This window comes from Anoplopoma fimbria, chromosome 23, assembly GCF_027596085.1.
Source record: "Anoplopoma fimbria isolate UVic2021 breed Golden Eagle Sablefish chromosome 23, Afim_UVic_2022, whole genome shotgun sequence".
NCBI classification, from domain to species: Eukaryota; Metazoa; Chordata; class Actinopteri; order Perciformes; family Anoplopomatidae; genus Anoplopoma; species Anoplopoma fimbria.
In genome coordinates, this window is record NC_072471.1 from 4,348,212 (window position 1) to 4,371,612 (window position 23,401).

General features: G+C 40.0%; 2 protein-coding genes across 2 annotated transcripts in view; one reads left to right on the forward strand and one right to left on the reverse strand.

The window, feature by feature from the left end:
* The first annotated feature begins 6,839 nt into the window (after positions 1-6,839).
* On the forward strand, positions 6,840-7,439 carry ascl1a (achaete-scute family bHLH transcription factor 1a). Its single transcript, XM_054624977.1, has one exon. The coding sequence runs from the start codon at positions 6,840-6,842 to the stop codon at positions 7,437-7,439; it is 600 nt and encodes a 199-aa protein (XP_054480952.1).
* Positions 7,440-11,635: 4,196 nt separating this feature from the next.
* The window catches only part of LOC129112825 (uncharacterized), a 48,493-nt gene continuing 36,727 nt past the window's right edge, over positions 11,636-23,401 (reverse strand). The window contains exons 11-15 of the mRNA XM_054625058.1: positions 17,821-17,891; positions 17,028-17,138; positions 15,830-15,927; positions 12,708-12,777; positions 11,636-11,887 (exon numbers count right to left, since the gene is read on the reverse strand). Of these exons, the coding sequence (XP_054481033.1) occupies positions 11,636-11,887; positions 12,708-12,777; positions 15,830-15,927; positions 17,028-17,138; positions 17,821-17,891 (602 nt within the window). The remainder of the gene's footprint in view (positions 11,888-12,707; positions 12,778-15,829; positions 15,928-17,027; positions 17,139-17,820; positions 17,892-23,401) is intronic.

Here is a 23,401-nt window from a genome sequence, read left to right on the forward strand (position 1 = left end):
TACCGGTACCGGTGGACCGACCGGCTCAACCTCCTATAGCTAGCATAGCTAGAGGAGGTTGAGCCGTCTGGGAGCTAGAGGAGGCGTCCCGGTAGAATCCCGGTGACCGGGAAATAGGTTCCGCGATCACCGCGCATTGCATGCCGGGTAGATTTTTTTTTTTTTTTTTTTTTTTTAAATTCACTAACTTTATTGAGACATTTGTTCATACATATAAAACACAATATATTTATATGTATATATTTAAATTTTCAAGTTCTTATTTTTAAGATCTTAAGTTGATGCCACGAAGGCTGCAATATCATCTATTATCTTTATTTAATGTTTTATTATCTTTATTTAATGTTTCGCGTTTGTCACAGTCGCGGTGCAGTGACGTCACGTCATGATGTTTTCACGGATGTTTATCTGGACGGCTCAGCCTCCTGTACAGGCCCGCCGACAGGGGGACAAACGGGTACGTTGTCCCGGGCCCTGGACTGGCCCTGGAATGGGGGGCCCATAACTGGACCCCCATGAAGTTGGGATTAATTATTGTATGTATACTTCAAAATGTGTTGATTTAGAGAAGAAAAGTGCTTTATTTGCATTCAATTAATGACTCCTAGATTGTTTGCCTTCATTGCCCTTGAAAAAACGGCCAATAACCCCCTATCACCCCTATGCCAAAATGGTTTGGTCTTTGGAGAAGAAAAAAGACGACATCATTCCATTAGTGGTCAGTGCGCGAGTTGATTCAACATGCACAAGTCAGGAGCCCTGAAAAAAAAAAGAAAGGCGAAAAAGAGAGGAAGAAGCCGAAAGCCTGAGGGGATCTCTTTATAAATATTTCAGAAAAGACTCAGGATGCTGCAGGTACCAGTAAAGGCAGCTGTGCAGCACAGCCAGGTAAGACACGGCCAACTTTTTCCAGCCCCGTCGTCAAGTAACACAGGCACAGGCGGCGTGTCAAACATATTAGCGCAGCACCACATGAGCAAGTCACACGGAGATCAATATCAGACAGACAGGGGGCATTGAATAATTTGATAACCACAACGGCTTTATTACACTGTGTTTCATACGCCTATATCTAATTGAATCTTAGAATATGCACATTACCCCGCAAATAGGCCCATGTCCAAATCAAATGTTTCAGGCAGGCACGCGCTGCGCACTCCAATCAGGCTGAATTGATTTGAGAATCATTCCCAGTCAGCTGAATTACAGCCAGTGTAACGCGGCTCATGGTTTAAAATAAGCCAGTGGCATGGCAACATGTGAAATTGCCATTTAGATAGAGTTGGATGTAACGAATGGGTTATAAACGTGACGTTTTGGGGTAGCCTGTAACTTAGTTTCTGATTGCCGTTAACTTGAAACTCGCCAGATGAATGGGCTCCGCCTTGTTCCCCAAACATTCTCTGGAAGTTCAGCGGACATAAACGCGGGTCTGGCGATAAATAAAAGTACCCTTGACATGATTCCCCTTGGTCAAGTGAAAAATGGTCGATGAAATGTGCAGTTAATGAGCTCTAAGTGAATACAATAGCGTGAGTTTTATTGTGGTATGATTCTGAAAGCCATAACTTCACTCAGTCCATATCCATAGCCTATCCAATTAAAGTTGTAAATAATCCTTTTGGTTTATCCGTAATAAATGGGCTTGTCATCCCGACGTCATGTGTTTGGGAGCTGCACAAGGGAATTCTGTGGTTGTGTTTCGGCGTTTGACAATTTTGGGAACAAAAAAAAAAACCTTAGATTTTTAAACTTTTGTAGTCTTTGGGATAGAGTTAGCCAAGTTGATCAGTCTATTCTTTTCTGTGTTAAATCGTCAAATTAAGGGGTTTTCAATTTGTTCTTTTTTAAATGGTTCATTTTGACCCCTGTTAATTTAGATATAGCCCTTTTTATCGAAATATGTTCACCTTTATAGGAGAGGCTAGAGAGGATGAGAGAGAAGAAGAACAGGTTTGTTGAGTAATGAGTATTTTTTTGAATTTCCGTCATTTAAGGGTAGGGTAGGGACTGAGAAAGTAGAGGTGTGTGTGGTTTTTTTTTTTTTTTGGGGGGGGCCCATTGAGAGAATTTTGTCCCGGGCCCAGCCAAACCTGTCAGCGGCCCTGCATATATACATACATACATATATATATATATATATATATATATATATATATATATACATACATATATATATATATACAGTACCAGTCAAAAGTTTGTTCACACCTTCTCATTCAACTACTTTGAAGAATGTAAAATATAAAACATAGTCTGGTTTGTTGAGCATTTGTTTGTTTACCACATAATTCCATATGTGTTCCTTCATAGTTTGGATGTCTTCAATATTAATCTACAATGTAGAAAAAAATAAAAATAAAGAAAAACCATTGAATGAGAAGGTGTGTCCAAACTTTTGACTGGTACTGTATATATATATATATATATATATATATATATATATATATATATATATATATATATACTATATATATTAGAAAATGTCTGTTTCCATTTCAATGGAATAGAAAGTTCTTGTTTGTATATATATATATATATATATATATATATATATATATATATATATATATATATTAAACAAAAAGCACGTGATCTTAGAAAGTACGGAAGCTCGCTGGAGACAAACTACCTACTTCGCAAACATTACAGCGGTTGTTTCAGTGCTGCTGAATTCAATGCGTTTTAACAGGGTTTTTAATTAAGTGTGTGAATTATATATGAATCAATGAAATCCTTTTTAACAACTGGAATTTATGTGAAATCTCAAAAACCATTTTATTTATTTATTTTATTACAGTTTTTGCAGATCAGCTCATATATATATATATACATACATATATATGTATATACATATATATACATATATATATATATATATATATATATATATATATATATATATATATATATATATATATATATATATATATATATATATATATATATATATATATATATATATACATATATATATATATATATACATATATATATATATATATATATATATATATATATATATACATATACATACATACATACATACATACATACATATATATATACAGTACCAGTCAAAAGTTTGTTCACACCTTCTCATTCAACTACTTTGAAGAATGTAAAATATAAAACATATTCTGGTTTGTTGAGCATTTGTTTGTTTACCACATAATTTCATATGTGTTCCTTCATAGTTTGGATGTCTTCAATATTTATCTACAATGTAGAAAAAAATAAAAATAAAAATAAAGAAAAACCATTGAATGAGAAGGTGTGTCCAAACTTTTGACTGGTACTGTGTGTATATCATATATTAATCTACATATATATATAAAAATAAAAATAAAAATAAAGAAAAACCATTGAATGAGAAGGTGTATATAAACTTTTGACTACATACTGTATATATATATATATATATATATATATATATATATATATATATATATATATATATATATATATATACAGTACCAGTCAAAAGTTTGTTCACACCTTCTCATTCAACTACTTTGAAGAATGTAAAATATAAAACATATTCTGGTTTGTTGAGCATTTGTTTGTTTATCACATAATTCCATATGTGTTCCTTCATAGTTTGGATGTCTTTATATTAATCTACAATGTAGAAAAAAATAAAAATAAAAATAAAGAAAAACCATTGAATGAGAAGGTGTGTCCAAACTTTTGACTGGTACTGTGTATATATATGTATATATATATATATATATATATATATATATATATATATATTAGAAAATGTCTGTTTCCATTTCAATGGAATAGAAAGTTCTTGTTTGTATATATATATTTTTTTTTTTACATCTTATCAAAATGTCACATTACAAGTCAGTAATCTAACCCCAAGGCATTAAACATTATTTTTTATTAAAGTGATGTAAGATAATTGTCAGTTTTTATTTACCCTTTAACCCCTTGTAAATGTATTCTATTAAAGTTTGGCAGTTTCCTCCAGTGTCCAGTACCACTGTTGTCCGCTAGAGGGCGACATTCAATTACAACTTTTCATGTCAGGCAGAAAACAACACATCGAAGAGGGAGGAGGTGTTTACACAAACACCAAAGACAGAAGTCCATTACAGAAACAGTTATGTGAGAAAAAAAGCCATAAACTTATTGCAACAGGTGGTTGGATTGTATGTTTTTTGTTTGTTTTTCCCCTCTTTTGTCCTCCTACATTTTATTTACTCTCCCTTTATTAATGTTGTAGGCAATAAACACATTTATTTTACATATACGAATATTGGGAAAAACTAATACAAAGTTTGTCAGAACAAGCTCATAGTAAGTGTAACTACTTTTAGAGGGCAGACCTATAAGACATTTCTGTTAACATCATGTTTGTGCATCAATTTGAGAGAATCTAATGTTTTATATACAACAATGTAAAACAAATTCCTTAAAAAAAAAGTTACAAATATCCATTTACAATGATAAAACTTAGCAATGAAGGTATGTTTTTGGCCATTTCATTTTTTTAAATAATAAAGAGTAACTGCTAAACATTAGTCTTTAAACATAAATCCATAACTAATGATGCACCTGCCGAAAGAAAACAAAACAGTTTTTAATGACAAACAAATTGAAAGATTATCCCTCACATCACACACACAGAGATGCCATGGATGATACGGGTGCTTATGAGTTTTTGTTTTTATTGTCTCCACAAAGCGAGCTCTCCAAAGAAAAGAGAGAAATACAGAAAGTGGTTAAAGGAGAACTCGGGCGCCCAGATGTCATATTAATTATTACACTCGGCTATGACTGGAAAGCCCCTCAAGGAAAAAGAAGGAGCGCCCTCCCAGCCTCTGGAAGGCCAGAGAGAGAGAGAGAGAGAGAGAGAGAGAGAGAGAGAGAGAGAGAGAGAGAGAGAGAGAGTCCTCACAAAGCGCTAATTGGACTCTGGAAGCACACTGACAGGGCATGGATAGGTTTCAGAGAGCCAGGCCATGGTGAAGGGGAGCAGGGGGAGGCTGAATAGAACCCACGCTTCTTTTCTAAACTCTCTTGCTGGGAGGAAAAAAAAGGGCGAGAGGGAGAAAGAGGGAGAGAACAAGGGGGGAGGGAATAAAAGAAAGTATGGAGGGAGGGGGGGGCAGTGGGTTGGACTGGGGGTGCAAGCTTTTTTTTTTTTTTTTGAATGCCACTATCAACCCAGAAAAATGGGAAAATTACACACAAACTTAAAAAAACAATCCCAAGTGAGATTTCTCTATCCGAGCATGCACACACAACTGTCATACAACAACAAAAAAGTCATACAAACACAGAGAAGAACTTTATATGAGCAACAAATGAAACAATTATGCGCAAAGGAAAAAAGAAAAAGAAATTCCCACTTTGGTTTTATTGCACATGCATGCGTAAAAACCCCCAGAAAAACAGAGAGGGCAGTACAGTTTGGGTACAGTTTGGTTTTGGAGACGTGTTCTAGCATTCTGCACTGTCCACAGAGACCATAATGGAGAGAGCACACCGGGTGTATCCAATCAAACACAAAGCCTCCTCCTCCTCTGCAGATTTGCGCTCCTCCGTTCCTGATGATCTGCTCCAATCAAAGTGGAAAATTCGGCCTCTAACGCACAATGGAGGCTGAAATGAGCGGCATTCACACACAACACAACACACACTGGACTGGACCCAGAGGGAGGCTGATTTACGCGCAGAGTCCAGCCTGAGGAGAGCTGTCTTTCAGCACCACAGTTTGTCTCTGCAGAACAATCTAACAATAAACTAATAACAGAGTTTTCTTACTCTGAATTATGATCCCCCCTCCTCTCTGCTACCATGCAAAGACCTTTTAAGTGATTTTTTTGGAGGTATTTTAAAGTAAACAAAAACTATTCTTCAAACCACAAACTCTGAAACTCTTTTCCATGAATCTGTTTGTAAAGCAAGTTGACTGTGATAGTTTTGAAATAATCACTTGTTGATATGAGACTTTGACAACTCTGTTCAGTGAAACACAAAGGGGGGGTCCTCACACTCATCTTAACTTTACAAAACCCTTATGACACAGGACAGTTTTTATAAGACACACAAATATATATATATATACACAGTACCAGTCAAAAGTTTGGACACACCTTCTCATTCAACTACTTTGAAGAATGTAAAATATAAAACCGCATAATTCCATATGTGTTCCTTCATAGTTTGGATGTCTTCAATATTAATCTACAATGTAGAAAAAAATAAAAATAAAGAAAAACCATAGTCAAAGTTACAATCTACGCGTTGAATGAGTCCTAAATGGTGTTTTTCATGATATCCAAAATAATGCCAAGAACTATTAAACATACCGAATAAACAACTGTTATTTATTGATTCAAACATTAACACAAACAGGTTGTTTGCTTTGGAACAAAAAACCCTCACAAGTGTTGAGGACACACACACACACACACACACACACACACACACACACACACACACACACACACACACACACACACACACACACACACACACACACACACACACACACACACACACACACACACAAGCAAGAACAACTCACCACTGACTGTTTGTTTAGTGCTTCAAGTGGCACGCGTCCGGCAGGAGCCCAAAGGTGAATCCACGCGACTGGAGGGCGTGGCCAATCCTCCCTCCACCCCCACCCACCACCTCCACCCTCTCCTCCATCCAAACGCATTGAAAAGCAGAGTCTGTCCTCCAGGACCTCAGACCAGCTTTGAGAAGCGCACTGAGAACAAGTGTGCGTAAAACGGAGACGCACCGCCTTCAGACTTGGTTAACTCTTTTTTTTTTTTTATATATAACTTTATTCTTTTTTGGTGTTTTCCTTGGGAATGGACTTCACAGCTAAGATGGAGATCTGCGTCAGCCAGCAGCAGCTCCTGCAGCCCGCCTGCTTCTTCTCCTCCATGGCTCCTCAGAGTGTCCAGCTGAGCCCGACCAGCAGCACCAGCAGCTCCAAGTCGGGCTCCAAGCCTCCCAAGAGGCAGCGCTCCTCCTCCCCGGAGCTGCTGAGGTGCAAGCGGAGACTGAACTTTGCAGGTTTTGGGTACAGCCTCCCTCCGCAGCAGCCGCACGCAGTGGCCCGGAGGAACGAGAGGGAGCGCAACCGGGTGAAGCTGGTCAACAATGGGTTCGCCACCCTGAGGGAGCATGTTCCCAACGGAGCCGCCAACAAGAAGATGAGCAAGGTGGAGACCCTGCGCTCGGCCGTGGAGTACATCCGAGCCCTGCAGCAGCTTCTGGATGAGCACGACGCGGTGAGTGCGGCTTTCCAGTCCGGTGTGCTGTCTCCAGACATGTCGCAGGGATACTCTGGGGACATGAACTCCATGGCGGGTTCACCGGTGTCCTCTTACTCATCTGATGAGGGCTCCTACGACCCCCTCAGCCCGGAGGAGCAGGAGCTGCTGGACTTCACCAACTGGTTCTGAGCATCTATGTGGAAGGTGAGAAGACTGGAAGATGTCAGAGGTCATATGAGATATAATCATGATAAATACTGAACAGTGTTTTGACATTTCTTCTCTTCTTCTTCCTCCCACAGACATATGGATCAACTCACTTTGCTGTTGAAGTGCGCTTGGGATTGTCCCGGAGGAGGCTGTGGAAGTCCTCTGTCCTCTAACGCCCGGTCCTCCCAGACTGACAGAGAGACAGACCCGGCCTTAAGGTCCCCAAAACACTTTTGGGGGTAAATCAGGCCGGAGATCAGCGCCAAAGGATTAAAGGAAGACGGCTCACCTGACAGCGTGGGAATCCAAGCGCCTGTGCATTTGCCCATGATAGAGAAACAAACAAACCCTAAAGTGAATTCATGCTCTTCAACTATGCTAAACCCAATCACAGAACACCAAACCCTTTGGTAAACCTCTCAGACGTTTTCATTCAGAAACAAAAATGCTTCCAAGTCGCAGATTTATTCTATAAAATTCTATATCAAACGCTTTTTTTGAAATATATTAAGCTATTTTTGTATGTAAGAGATTTATAGATGTTTTGTACACATCCTTTTTGTATATATTTTGTCTATATATTGCGAAGTTGCTTCTATACCTCCTGCCTATGTAGACGTGTAGTCTATTATTCTCTGGCTCTTCTGTTCATGAGGTTTTCCAGAAGGAGTTTGACACTCCGACGTTTTTATTCTAGCACCAATGTGTCTTATTTAATAGCAAAAACCATGTTATTGCATCATGTCATGAAGTTCACAATGATCAAAACTTATGCAGCTATTGTCCAAACGGAGCACAGTGGCCATGCATTGTCTCTTTATACTGCCAGCTCTATGTTGTCTTCACATAAACAGATGTTGAAAAGAAGAAAGTCTTATAACCATATTTTCTACACTCAAGTCCAAGAATAAAATGATTTGCTACTGAACTACTCTGTCTTGTTTTTCTGGGGTGCATTTAAAGTAGGGAGGGGGGGCTTTTGGTTCCAGCTTTCAACTTCAAATGATGGAGATATGATAATACTGCACTGTAGGGACAAAAGGAAAGATAAACGACTTTTACGCACAATTTACGCACATTTTACGCACGATATATGTTCTTTCCAGTCTGTCGAAATCCATAACATAGTGGCTCCTTAAAGCTTTTAGTGTCATGTCCATCACTTAAACCCTCAATATACAAGTCTGCCTAATCTCCTCATTAAAAATGGACAGTATCTACAACAGAATGGATCCAATTTTTAGGGAAAAAGTAAATCTGGCGTCAGAAGTGCACAACATTGAAGCCATTTCTGTTTATTCCAAAGCATTATGAAATCCTACCAAACCAGCAGCTGTAAGACACAAGCACTGGTGAAATGTTTCTCAAAATAAATGAAGGAAAAAGTAAAAAAAGACCAAAAAAAAGATAATTTTCAGAAAACTAATTCATTCTTTATTTTGAGTTTAAACGCGTTGCCATCAAAGTTTGCAGCTTTAAAATGTGCGTTAACAGTTCCTGGCATAAACAAATACAAACTATATTTAAGGGCATTCACCATCTATAAAACAAATGAAGAGAGAGCATCAAAGTTGGAGCTTTCGGATGGAAGTATTTCTTATCCAAACTTCCCAAACTTTGCGGAAAATGTACATGAGAAAGTTTCTTGTGTATTAGCAGATGGAAGGAATGACGGTGTGATGACGACCACCAGTAGATTTTGACGGAGAGCTTGTGTTTAACTGCAAAACGAAGTTTGACAGGTAGGGCGGAGGCTGCAGCCGGACGCGTGTCTGCTCTAATGAGAGAATGGGTTCGTGTGGTGGTCGAGTGGAGACACGGAGCTGAATTGGCTGACGGCGTGTGCCTCCTGCCAGCAGCATGAACACACAGCAAGCACCACCTGGGAAGGAGGAGACAAGTGTGTGTGTGTGTGTGTGTGTGTGTGTGTGTGTGTGTGTGTGTGTGTGTGTGTGTGTGTGTGTGTGTGTGTGGAGGTACTATGGTTAGTCTTGTTGTTGTTTTTAGAGCTTTAAACTAGAAGAAATCAAATAAAAATACTCTCAGTTTAACAAAACAATTAAATATTTTATCCATAAAAAGAAACTAAGTACATTGTTGGTCATCAGTTGTGGAACCTGAAAAGGGGCATGGCTCCAAGAAAGAAGTAAAAAAAAAAAAAAAAATAGTTGTAAATATTTGTGATATTTATTGTTTTGGGGGGTTTGAGCAACACACATCATTACAGGGATTAAATGTGTTTCTGTTCGAGAAATGTTTTGCCTAATTGGACAGCAGTCAATACTTATTACTCAAAGTCTGCTATTTTTCAAACTGGTATCAAAATCTTTGGGAGTTTTCTTTCATATGCAACACAATTATGACAAATCTATTCTCCTCTGTTCGTGAATATGCCTCAAACATATGTGTATAATAACGTTACTAATCAGTCAAAGCTTTCAGTTACATCTGCATGTTTCATTTTTAAATTTTATTTGGATAAAAAAAACAAAGTATGAGGATTTCACAAATAAATTCACCAATAAAAGACACATAAAAATGCACAGTTGAAAACATACAATTATAATTATAAGCCACACCCTCAACCTAAATACTCAAGCCCTCACTCAGTTCACATGTGATGCAATTCAACATGTGAAAACAAGTCTTTGACTGAAATTAATGCATAAATGTGATTAAATATATATATATATATAATATACTGTATTTCTCTGTTCTGTGGTTAAATAACATAATGCTGATTTGTGTTATATGCCATACTTAAACTTGTAGAAACATTTTTACTGATTTTAAAGGAGATTATATATTTAATAATACGATAAGATGAAGTTGAATCCTTCCTGCAAACAACTTGTGGCAAAACTTTCCCCAGTTCTGTTACAGTGGTCATGACCAAACTGTAGCACAAGGCTGATCATGCAACAATTTAGCCAAATGATATGTAGAAACTATTAAAATTAAGTTTATTGTCAAAACTTCCAACACTTTGGAGACTCAGAGCTGCTACAGACATTTAGAACCATCGGGCAAGTGATCCTGAAAGAGTTACAGCTACAAATCATTTCCTCGCCTGTTAGCAACAGATTTTTATACCCAAAGGTCACATCAAAACAAGGAAGGGGTTGTAGTTGAAGGAAGAAAAGGCCAAAGTAGTGGATAAAACCCTGATAATAATCTTTATTTGCCATCAAAGATCTCTTATCAATGCTTGAATTGAACATCTACAGAGGATTTTTAAAAAGCTTTAGTTTGTAGAATCGCAGTTTTCTCTACTTTGATGTTTTGTTGTTGTTTCATGACGACATATGCTGCTTACAGGACGTCCCTCATCTAACAATCCAGGTTTGCTGCCTGTCAGAGTCCATTACGTTTTCCTCCATGGAGGTCTGTCAAGCGTGTATGAGCCGCAGGAGAGCACGGCCGTGTCTAATTGGCAAAGCTGAGGCAAAACAATGGCTCAAACTATATTGGTTGAATATCTCATTGAATATCATTCATCAGTGTTGATTAAATCGGATAGAAGAGAACAAAAGTCTGAGCTGCCCTAATATTGTTTTTTTAATTCAGAACAATACACAGTTGTTGCATCAAAACATTTTGCATGAGCTCCGCCCCTCCCAGCAGCGTGTATGTTTGTAGAGGGAGTTTTTATGTAATGCAACCAATATTATAGCACCGTGGTGCATTTGAAGCTTTGTCAAACTGCAGTGTAAGACTTTGTCCAGTGACAAATGATCACCATCCTCTGCTACAGAACATTTCAGGACCATAGACAGCACTTCACAGCTCTATGAAATGTATGTAAGTATGTAACAGGAACAAAAGATCATTTTATACATTGCCCTCTCATGAAGGCTTTTCAAAACTCTCTTAATCTCCCATCAATGATACAAATCTGAAGGATTCTAGAGAAGTCATATGTGATTGTGAAAAGAAGTTGTAAAAGTACATTTTAAAGATGCTCAATAGAGAATTCAAAGCATATTTATGTTTATGATCATTAGATACTAAGAACTTTGCTTGTAGAGTAAACTATTAATACAGTAGTGAATTTACTCCCTTTAATCAAAGCGCCTCTTGTTTCTTGTGTGTCCTTTTCACAGTACTGATACTTTAAGTGGCAGTTTGATGCTGGTACCTGAGCCACACGGGGGCTGACGGTGCAGTGACTGAGGTCAGAGGTTGCTGGAGTCATCCAGAGGGTTGGAGATGACCGACTTGTGAATGAGCATGAACAGCGGCAGGTAGGCCAGGAAGTCCAGCAGGTCCAGGGGAGGAATGTGCTGCAGCTCCAGCCGGACGGCCGCCTCCTGCTCCAGGTGGATTCCCCCGGCCTTCAGCTCCAGAAGCAGCTGCTCCGCGCTGATGAAGCCCCGCTGAGCTCCAGCGTCCCCTCGCTGCTCCTCCAGGAGGAACAGGAACAGTTGCTATATATGAATAATATTTGACATAAATAAGATTTAAAAACGATGCAGACTGGCTTTGAACTCACCCTCAGTGTGTGTGTGGGTGTATGCTCACGTTATTGTGTGTGATTCTCAGCCTCAGATTACCTCAACCTGTTTCAGGTCTTGTTTGAGTGCACCTGTTTGCACAGTTGATGCAGTCAAGGTGATAATTGCTGTGGTAGGGGGAATAATCCCTCTGGCAATTAGCCCATTCTCATGTTCCTCCTGCCTTTCAGTTGCTCAGCACTTCCTCGTATGAATGAGGGCCGGGCCTGCTAGCGAGCGGCCAGCTGGTAGGCTAGTCCCGGTCCATCTGAGATGAGCCGTGTGTGTCTCAGGCTGATTACAGGGCTGGGCGGAGTGGAGGGCATGTTCACTGCTGGGCACTTTAATGAGATTAGGGCTTTGCTAATCTATGAAAAGGGAAAAGCACCCCTCTCTTTCTTCCTCTGGCTTGTTTCCCTCATTTCTATGCATGCAGGCTGAGTGTCTTTCATTTAAAAAAAAAAGAAAAAGCTAGCTAGCTTTACAAAGCATGCTTTGGAATTGCTCTTCAAAGTGTTTACCAGTATTTATTTCATTATAATTATACCCGCGGAGCCATGAAAGAGAGGCGAAGACGGAGTTTTGTGGCATGAATGTGACTCATGTGAGAGTTAATCTGATGCTGCGTGGAGGCAAGTGCACCTTGTGAATACAAATTCAAGAGTATGAACATGTTTGGGGGTGGGGGGGCACATTAGCCCGAAGCAGAAGTTTAGGAGAATTGGGTGAAAGCAAACCAAACCTTCTAAATTACCTTCGCTTTGAAGAGCCTCACTTCTAACGAGCGGAAGTCCATGTCGGTGATTAGTGATCGCATGAACTCACTGGAAGAAAACAGCAAATTTAGCACATCAGTTGGTGAAAGACGCTTCTGCAAAAGAACATGTGAGCATAGATTTAAAAAAAGTTCATTTTCAATCGAGAGAGATTAAATCAAGAATGAGTTCTCAGTTCCTAGTATAAGTCAAACTGGATCCTACACCCCCCATAACGCATCTCAATAGCGTTTTGTGTTTCACCCTTCCTACCTATTGAATGCAAACATCCTCAGTTTGTAATATAAATTTCCTGTTATAAGTTTAAAGATAACCGTGACAACTTCATCTTAGAGGATGATTTAAAGTGTGATTGCGTCTTTAACAAGCCTACATTTCTCCAAACAGGGTTGTCGTGAATCACAATGACAATTATTTCACCCATCCACACTCAATGTAACATTTGTAACAGTTGTTAAATACTTTGGCGGGCACTGCAGACAAATCGGGACAAATCTGTTTGGTGGTGGCGGCGGCGGGTGATTTTTGGCGGGTCAGTCCCGTGCAAATGTTGTGTTTGCGGAGACGTGATGGTAAAGTGTTCTGAACCCATTGTGGTTGCTCACAGTGGCCTGGCTGCCAAACAATACGTGGGCACACGTGGACATCCCGCCACAGTAACGGATAAAAACTGCTCTGGTTTTTGGGGACAGTGGGTGTGTGTGTGTGTGTGTGTGTGTGTGTGTGTGTGTGTGGGGGGGGGGGGGAGTTGGAGCAGGGGGAGTGGGGTTAACAGGGGTTCGTGTGGAGGTTTAGGTGGGGGGATAAAGCGACCGGGGCACACTCTGGTGCAATGTGACCACTCACAGACCAACAAAATCTAGGTCCACTGGGACAATTAGAGGGAGACACGGCCGATTGTGTTGGGACAGACCTCTCCTGTCCAGCGTGTGGCACAGCGACGGTCGTCCCTTCTCTAACGAGCGCCCAGTGTTAATGAGCCCCTCCTCGCCGTGCACGCTCAATGATGGCCCGCTAGAGCGAAGAATGGCCGAGCGCTGGGCCAACGAGTGCAACTCACGCCTGAGTGCTCCCTGCGCTGCGACTGGCCCTTGTGCTCCAAACCACGGTGCAGGCGGGGGCTTGATGGGGATGAAGCGAGACAGGGCAGCTAATGATCATTAATTGCACTTGGTTTGCAGCAAAAGAGTCCGAACGCTGGTGTGCCAAGGACACTGGCCTGATAATGGCGAGCGTAAACGAGGGTCTCGGGGACTGGTGAAGATAATAGCAGTCTAACCCATTTTCTTTTGTCGGCCCTCCTCTGGCACCCCGCTGTGATCAACACAGAAGACTTCTCGCTTATGTAATGCGCAACATTTTGGCGGTATCCTCACAGGGGAGCCAGTATACAGTCCAACGGGGGGTGGGGGAACGCAAACATATTCTGACCTAATTTGATTTGACAGAATTGAGAGTTGTTTTGGGATGTTTTTGAGCGGTCTGCAGGGAGGGAAACTCTCTGGAGGAGGAGGAGAGACTCGTGTTGTTGGTCTTGATTCTGATGTCTCATGGTTCCACCAACGCCCTCCGCTTCTTGATTCATTTAAGACCAGTGAACTTCCAGTAACTCTCAGTGCACACATGCATGCTCACAAATCCAACACAAGCAACAAGGAATGCGAGAGACAAAAACAATGACTGCGACGGCTCCACTGATGCTGTTTGGAGAATCCTGTATGGCAATGTGCTTCTTGGCAGATCATGTGACTTGCCCCGAGGGAATGAGGCGCTGTGTGAGGTGGACTTGTTGGGGAGCACAATGCTACGCAGGGACAGATGGGCCGAGTCAAGGGCCAGAACAGTGCGGCGCAGAGAGTGAGAGGTAGGCAACAAGAGAGCCGGGGGAGAGACATGAGAGGGACGGACAGTTAAGGTTGGAAAGAAAAGAGGTGAGAGACGGGGGGTGCAATTAGTGCAAAGTAAAATTGGAAAATAAATATATATATATATAAAAACTGGGGATATACCTACTCGGATTTCAAAGCCTTACATGATCAGAGAGGCTGATTGTGTAACTACTGTTGCAGCTCATTCCTAAAATAGGATTAGAGACAACAGGATTAACCGAAACAGGTAGGAGGATCAATTTAGTTCAGTCGGGATGAGACGACAGAAGGATGCTATTGTTTTCTCCTTGTTTAGGAGCCGGGCCTTACGAACGCTGATCTCCTCTTCGTATTATTCAAATTGCAAAAAAGGGAGTTCTGTGAAAAGAGCTTTAATATGGTCATTCATTATCATTACTATAATTGCCTCCATACAGAGGAGACACCCTGGTCTCTCTGTGCCAGCGGAGCAGGCAGTCTCCAGGCCTCCTCTAACACACCACACAAAGGGCCGGCCGTAAATCAGAGGACCCGGTGACCCTGACCCTGTCCTCGCTGAGAGGGAGCTCTGACTCCGGGGTGAGGGCTTTTGGGAGCAGGCCTTGACCCTCGGAGACCTCCAGAGTAGGCTTGGCTCCACACACTCCTGTCTGTAGGGAAGCTTTACACCCTCAGGGCAGAAACAACAGCGATGTGTGTGGGAATCTGCGGCATATGGGTCATAATGTAGAGACATGAGGACGCTAAGGGACGAGTTCAAATCAGAGTGATGACTTCTGTCTGCACAGGGTCCTCTGTGCAGACAGTTACTATTATTATCGATTCATCTGCAGTAAATGCCGGTTATAGTTTCCCCACATTAACACCCTCAAATGTCTTGTTTGAAATTCAATTCAAAGTGATATAAATCAGAAATAAATCTGCAAATCCTCACATTGAAGAAGCTGAAGCCAGAGAATGTTTAGAATTGTAGTTCAACAAATAACTTGGTTTCAACATTGTTGATTCATTTTGTTGTTTGACATCCAAACTCATCATAACTTTGACCTCTAAAGTCATAAAATGTTTGAAGAGGCGAGAAGAAGAGGATCAAAGGCAGCTCCCCACACACGACGACAAATTCACCGGAACAAAATTTGCGTAGACACTCTTATTCTTGTTTATGGCGGGTCAGGGACTCCTCTTCCGGCCTCAATGAGGAGTTCAGAGTGTGTCTGCTGAAGGTCACTTACTCCATGGCGGCTATCTTCTGTGCCAGGCTTGCAATCACAGCAAACAGCCTCAGGTCCACGAGCCCATCTGTCACTCTGAAGTCCACCATCTCTAGGATCTAAAGACATAAAACCACAACTTAGGTTCAGACGCCATCATCAGTAAAACACTTTCATTTGTCCAACACTTTAGTTTTATGACCAAGTACCTTCAGCCACAGCTTTACTTTGTGCCTAGTGCTAATTAGCAAATGTTAGCATGCTAACACACAACAAGCTCTGTAACCATTCCACCTCACCAGGTTAGCAGTACTGGTGTTAGCATTGAATATTCAAGCTACCTGTAATAGCCACCACAATTTGAATTCCCTTGACCCAGATTTTCTGTTGTGCAGACGCGAAAGTGACATTGAATATGATGTCACAGAAGTTTCTCATAGTGTTGCTATGGCTTTTTGAGCAATTTTTTAGTAACATTGTTTTGCTTTGGAGTCTCTGATTGGGTTGTTTTTTCAGTCAAATGCAGTGTGTGTGTGTATATATGAATGGTGTACAGATACAGTGTGTGTGTATATATGAATGGTGTACAGATACAGTGTGTGTGTATATATGAATGGTGTACAGATACAGTGTGTGTGTATATATGAATGGTGTACAGATACAGTGTGTGTGTATATATGAAAGGTGTACAGATACAGTGTGTGTGTATATATGAAAGGTGTACAGATACAGTGTGTGTGTATATATGAATGGTGTACAGATACAGTGTGTGTGTATATATGAATGGTGTACAGATACAGTGTGTGTGTATATATGAATGGTGTACAGATACAGTGTGTGTGTATATATGAAAGGTGTACAGATACAGTGTGTGTGTATATATGAATGGTGTACAGATACAGTGTGTGTGTATATATGAAAGGTGTACAGATACAGTGTGTGTGTATATATGAAAGGTGTACAGATACAGTGTGTGTGTATATATGAATGGTGTACAGATACAGTGTGTGTGTATATATGAATGGTGTACAGATACAGTGTGTGTGTATATATGAATGGTGTACAGATACAGTGTGTGTGTATATATGAATGGTGTACAGATACAGTGTGTGTGTATATATGAATGGTGTACAGATACAGTGTGTGTGTATATATGAATGGTGTACAGATACAGTGTGTGTGTATATATGAATGGTGTACAGATACAGTAAAAGCCGACCCTGTAGACGTAGATTTCTTCCTCATCAGACAGCAGATCCGGAGGGATGATGTTTTTAAGAGCAAGTAGAGCCTGAAGACAGGAGATGTAGCCATCACCGTCACCGTCCTCCTGCAAAGAAAGATCATCATCATCATCATCATCATCATCATCATCATCATCATCATCATCATCATCATCATCATCATCACCACCACCATCATCATCATCACTGAGATCAGTGGTTTATTTGAAGGATTTTTAACGATCTAAGAGGCAAAAGTGAGCAGTATAGACAGTACAGGAAAATCTATATCATTGTATCTCCTTCTTGACCTCACAAACAGTTTGACACAATAACATATCTTAACTCACTATAAAAACTATAAAATGCAGTTGAAAGCAACAGGAAAACCAAGTGGAAATATGTTATTTTTTTCTTTTATCATGCCATTAAATTGTTGTGGGATCCCCCTTGGATATATCTTGAGAACCCTGCAGGTTGAGAACAACTGATCTTTTAGTCAATTAATCAATTAGTTGATTTACAGAAAAGTAGTCTGCAGCAATTATTATAATAGCTTAATGATTTAAGTATTTTTTTAAACATTTGCTGTTTTCTTCATCTCATATGCCATTCAATTTATAATCAACCGAATAATTAACTAAAATAATTGTCAGTTGAAGCCCTGTTATCATCATCATTGCTGTTGTTAGAGAAAAATCACCTTGTTCTGAATAGTGAGTGCAACATATTACAGTGAGTGAAAGAGAATATCCAGAATATAAAGGGTTTGAATGCCTTTTCACTTACTGCTTCAAAAGCTCTTTTGTACTCAGCCAGCTTCTCCTGACTGAAAATGCAATACTTTGCCAAGAAGTCGACTGCAAAGAGAAGAGAAGAACACAAAGACAAACCTTTAGAGCTTGAGGAATGAATACGAACTGGACTTTCTGACTGCATTTGTTCATCTGTGCTTCACATTTTATACACAAAAGTGATTTCCAGCTTGAGAAACAGAATTAGGGTTTCTCTGTGTGTGCAGAGTGGATTAGAGCAATATTTCTCTCCTCTGGTCGCACTCGGGTCACGGAGGGTGGACAATACAGGGCGAGTGGTTCACAGGACGTCCAGTTGGCCATGATCGAGAAGGGGCGGGGGGGCAGAGTGGCACTTGGCTGCTGAGTCTTTTTTATATAAAGACAGAAAGTGAGATGAATAGATGCTGGAAATTAAGCGGCTAAGAGCTTGAAATGAACCACAAGCAAAAAAGTAATTATAACATCTTATTTTGACCTGAAAAATGTATTGATCAGTCGATCTGCAGAAAATTAATCTTAAACTGTTTTGATAATAATTTAAGTCATTTGTTCATGCAAAAAATGCCCAAAAATGTCTATACACAGCTCCTTAAATTATTTAATTTGCTGCTTTCCGTTGTTCTTTTTAAATTAAACACTTTAAAACTAATTATTATGTTTAAGCCACAAAAATAAGTTAAAATATATCTGTAAAAACTCTCCAGAAGTAAAACTTTTTATGATTTTTTAATGTTTAAAATCGTCAAAGACTCTTTTTTTGATTAAAAACAGCACTTTATTCAACTCAAATGTAATGATGAATGTCTCCAATCTAAAAACAATGATTACACCAGGGGGAACAAACTGAGGCCAACCACACCCATGAATATTTCAGTAGGCAAATTTGGGAGGGAGAGTGACTTGGGAGAAAAAAAAAGGGGGTAGAAAATGGGGGTTTTTAAGCTGCTGCCACTTCAATTTAGGAGATGAGAATGAGTCTACTGAATAATGAATCTATTCAGTGGTTGGGAGAAGAAAGAGGAGCAACAGAGTTGATATCAGTCTGGACTTAAACCCCTGGACCTCTGGGGTTTCTCCGCAATAGCAGGAGGGCTGTTTGAATCCGCCATTTATCAGCTTAGGCCTAATCGAAACCGGGCCTTCCTCGGCCTCGTCCTTTCACATGCAAAATGTTACATTCGAATCTAGTCAACTTGACTTGTTAAGGCTTGATTGATCAAAAATAAAAACCTGCAGGGCCGGCTTCACGCATCTGTTTGCAAATATCTGTGATGAGAACAGGGTCTGCAGGACGAGGAGGATCTCTGGAGTCCTGCATGCAGCCCAGTTCAGCCTGCATGGGACCAGATTTAAAGTCCTGTTCCTTCAAAAGACACCCAACACACAGAGGCCGGATCAGTGAACTGGTCAATTTGCTAAAGTGAAACGGCAGCTTATGCGGGGGAGTGAATGGATCCACCTTCCCTCTTCTACAGCGAGGCAGGCTGAGGTTCACTGACCATCTGGAGGAGAGTCAGCAGTGATGACCTGTAGTGGTTCATTATTATTATCATACTCTACTAGAAATATTCAGGTTATAGATGTGTTATTATCTTATGACTCCATTTTTTTCCACATGTGGAAGAGCATCTATTCACATCCTATATTTAACCTCACTCATATACATTTTCCATTTTATACATTTACTCTACTTTATACATTCAACTCATTACTCATTATACTGCTGAATATACTAGTTTTTTTTTTGTAGATTGAGATTTTCCTTTTCTAGTTAGGTACAGTTAAATTCAATCCAATGCAAACTCTTCTGATATTAAGTTTACTTTTATGATGCTTTTTCTTTTTTACATAGAGTGTGCAGGAATGAATCCTAAAACCCAGAAATGAGTCAGCAATTAAAACACAAGCTTTAGAAATTTAAAAGTTCTGTTCTCCAAAATAAAATATATCAATTAATATCGCGCTTGTGAATTTGGGAGCTTTTACCTGTCTTGTGTTTACTTACGCTCATGTGACTGTGTTGTAGTTCCTTTATTACTTAAAGTTAGCTTTTTACTTCTGCCGATTGCACTTCTGCCGTTCCTGCACCATTCAATACAAAGAGAGTACTGAACTGTATGTCTGTATATGTGTGTTGTCTGGAGAATGTAGCCTGGTCATTAAATTATAAGTCATCTTCATCAACACCCACCTTGTTGGCATTGTACGCACTTGGGTCTGTTTCTTTCTGTCTTTTTTTGGGTTGTGTATGTAACTTCACCACAAAGAGCAGGCCATTTTTGTTCCAGGCAAACATTAGACATCAGTGGGATCACCAAAAACTCTTTAAAAAGAAAAGAACACCCGAGATGAAAGTAAAATATTTTTTTCTTAAACAGCATATTAGATAAAATGATCAGGGCCATTTCTATATTGAATGTTTTATAACCAATTAATTGGTTGATATCAAATTATGGACGCTATATTTATATCGGCGTATAAATTGAAATACAGAAATGCACAAATAAATATTTTGAACCATTGTCACTATTCTGTAGTTTCTTCAGCAGAGTAGAGACATTTTTTTTTTCAGCTGTAAAATGTTCTGCCCTGAACATTTCTTGGTCACAATTGTTAAAAAGTGAAAAAAACTAAAGAAACTTCAAGGGAATCTAATCAAAACTCAGCAATTATACTGGAAAGCAATCACCATAAAGAGATGAAATGGCTGTTTTAAGGAAAATACATCATATAGTCTATTAAATCATAAAACTAACTATGATTAACTTTACCATGATATAAACTGTGACTCTGAATGAAGCAGAGTTTAAGGAAGTTCAACCTCAACATCAGCCCTGACCACAGCCTTGCCTGGTCTTGTCTGCACTGCACTGCACTGCGACACACACACACACACACACACACACACACACACACACACACACACACACACACACACACACACACACACACACACGCACACGCACACACACAGTGGTGCTGGAGGAGGTCGGGGGGTCCCTGTCTGAGGGGAGCACTCCGTCAGGGAATCAGCCGGACAAAAGGTGCAGTGGAGTGAGAGATTGAGGGAGGAAGCGAGGGCGGGTGGAGGAGCAGGACAAAGCGGAGGCAGTAAAGCCTCCTGCCTGATAGCCTTATCTGATTCCACTCCAGCGCTTGATGGCTTTTTTTCCACCCTGCCTTTAAAGCGCACAGGTTGTGCCTTTGGTGTGAAGCCTAGCAGAAAATGTTAATCAAGAGAGGGACTGTGTGGAGAAAAGGCGAGAGAAAGGGGAGAGTCACTCTGTTGAGGCCATAATCTGTAATGAGACCGAGGCGATTCAGTTGCAATAGAGAGAGGAAGAATGGGGCGAATGATGATGATGAGCAGGGAGGTTCAGTCTTTCACTGGCGTTTGTTTTTTTTATGTTTTGTTCCTTTTCTCTTGCAGAGTCACTGCTCGCGCACCGGACGGTCACGACTCATTTAACGTACGCGTGGACGTCATTTTCTATGTCTGCAGTTGACAGATGAAAAACACTGCTGACTGCTCATCTGACAACTATTAGTACTCATCTGTGTATGATTTATGTTTTCCTTTTGTGACCTCCATGCTTTGTTTTTTTTGGTTCTGATATTGAAAGATGGAATCAAATGTCTTGAATGATGATTGAAACATTCAACACTTGAAAAGTTTGGCTTGTTTTGTTAAATGAAAACGGTTTTGTTGAAAAATTCTACAATGACATTAGATAAAAGGTGAGTAAAAACTACTGATCCAAAAATAATCCCTCACAATTATGATCCATTTGAAGTGTGTATCTACTCTTCTATTTTATTATTCTGCTATGTTCAAGACTGTTCTGGGTGTCTAAAGGGGCATTTGGCATTTTTAAATCATACCAAGCTCTACTAACTGCAGTTTAGAATAAAAGACAATCGTTTAGTGTGAACTTCCATAACTGACCTGTCAAATTTATAAACACACACACAGAGACACAAAAACACACACGGGTCTATTGTGTTTTTTAACGAGTTCACTTTTGTTGCTCTCTTTCCCGCTTAATCCCAGACTTTTGTTTCTGCTCATCATCACACTGTATAAAGTGTCCCGTAATTCCTTTAACAAAGGTCACATTCAGCAGGAGAGGAGGTGACCCCCTTTTTTTTTAATAGCAGGAGAATGTCAGAGTGCAACATGCCCCACATATACAGCCCTAAAATATGTGATTAAGAGCGCGAATTTAGAGCAAATAGCATTCACACACACACACACACACACACACACACACACACACACACACACACACACACACACACACACACACACACACACACACACACACACACACACACACAGATAAACAGAGTCTAAACCGATCTTTAACTGCAGCAAATGAGAAATAGGTTGATGGGATGTTTTTGGGGTTTGAGTCGGTAAACATGTGATGATGCTGTAAATCTACTGCCTCAACACGATGAGACAAAGACAAAAAATATGAAGTTTAGTGCTGGAAGATAAGGAGGTGAGAGGTCTTGAGCGGTGGCAGAGTAGACCTTTAAACCAGGCCAGGGGTATTATTTCATAATAGTATAGAAAGTTTTTATTTAAACAGGCTCCACATCAAAAGGTAAAGATGGAAATCTTATCTGAAAAAAGCTCTGTAAACCAGCAGGAGGTGCAGTAGAAGTGACTGATGAAGCATTTGAAAAGTTGATTTTCCTTCTATTCTCACATGAGTTTGATGCTATGATAGAGTAGAAATGCATGTCATAAAGGTTTAAATGAGCCTATGAAGATTAAAGGATTAAGATTAAAGGATAAGTAAACTGAGTCCCTCTTTCTGACAGTAAACCTGCATATTAACTTTACTCTCCCAGGAATGATGCTCACACATTTATAATAAATGTCAATATCTACAATGTCAATTAATATGAGGGAATACTAAGCAAAATCACTTCCTATTTACTTACTATAGTTAAAATAGGAGTTTCTTAGTCACTTTTTTCGTCTCTCATTTACCATGCTTATAAATCTGAATACATTTTTGTGTGTGCACGGTTTCCATAAAATAAATGATTGAATTGTGGCGAATCTAACCGATTTAACGATGTGTAATGTGTCCATATCGACCAAAGTTCCTCGGCGTCTAATTGAGACACAGCCGATGAGTAAAAGGGGCTCGGCTCTTAAATGAAGTTTTACACTAAGTCATTTTTGCATTGGTCAAAGGTTCCCTTAAATATGTTTCCAAGACAATAACGACGAGTCCTGACTGGTACATCAATATTCAGAGCGCCCCACCAGTGTTGTATGATAACAGTCTTTTCAGAGCAGAATTTGGCAACGTGTGCTGGTGTCTCTTGAGTGGGCTCTACAATGTAAAAGAGGGTGACAGTATTTGGCAGCGTTCTCTCGCAGGCGCTGTTGTTGCTCCATGAACGCACGACTCCTCCCCCTCACTTTCTCCCAAAACACTGAGCAGTGTGTGTGTGTGTGTGTGTGTGTGTGTGTGTGTGTGTGTGTGTGTGTGTGTGTGTGTGTGTGTGTGTGTGTGTGTGTGTGTGTGTGTGTGTGTGTGTGTGTTGAGGGG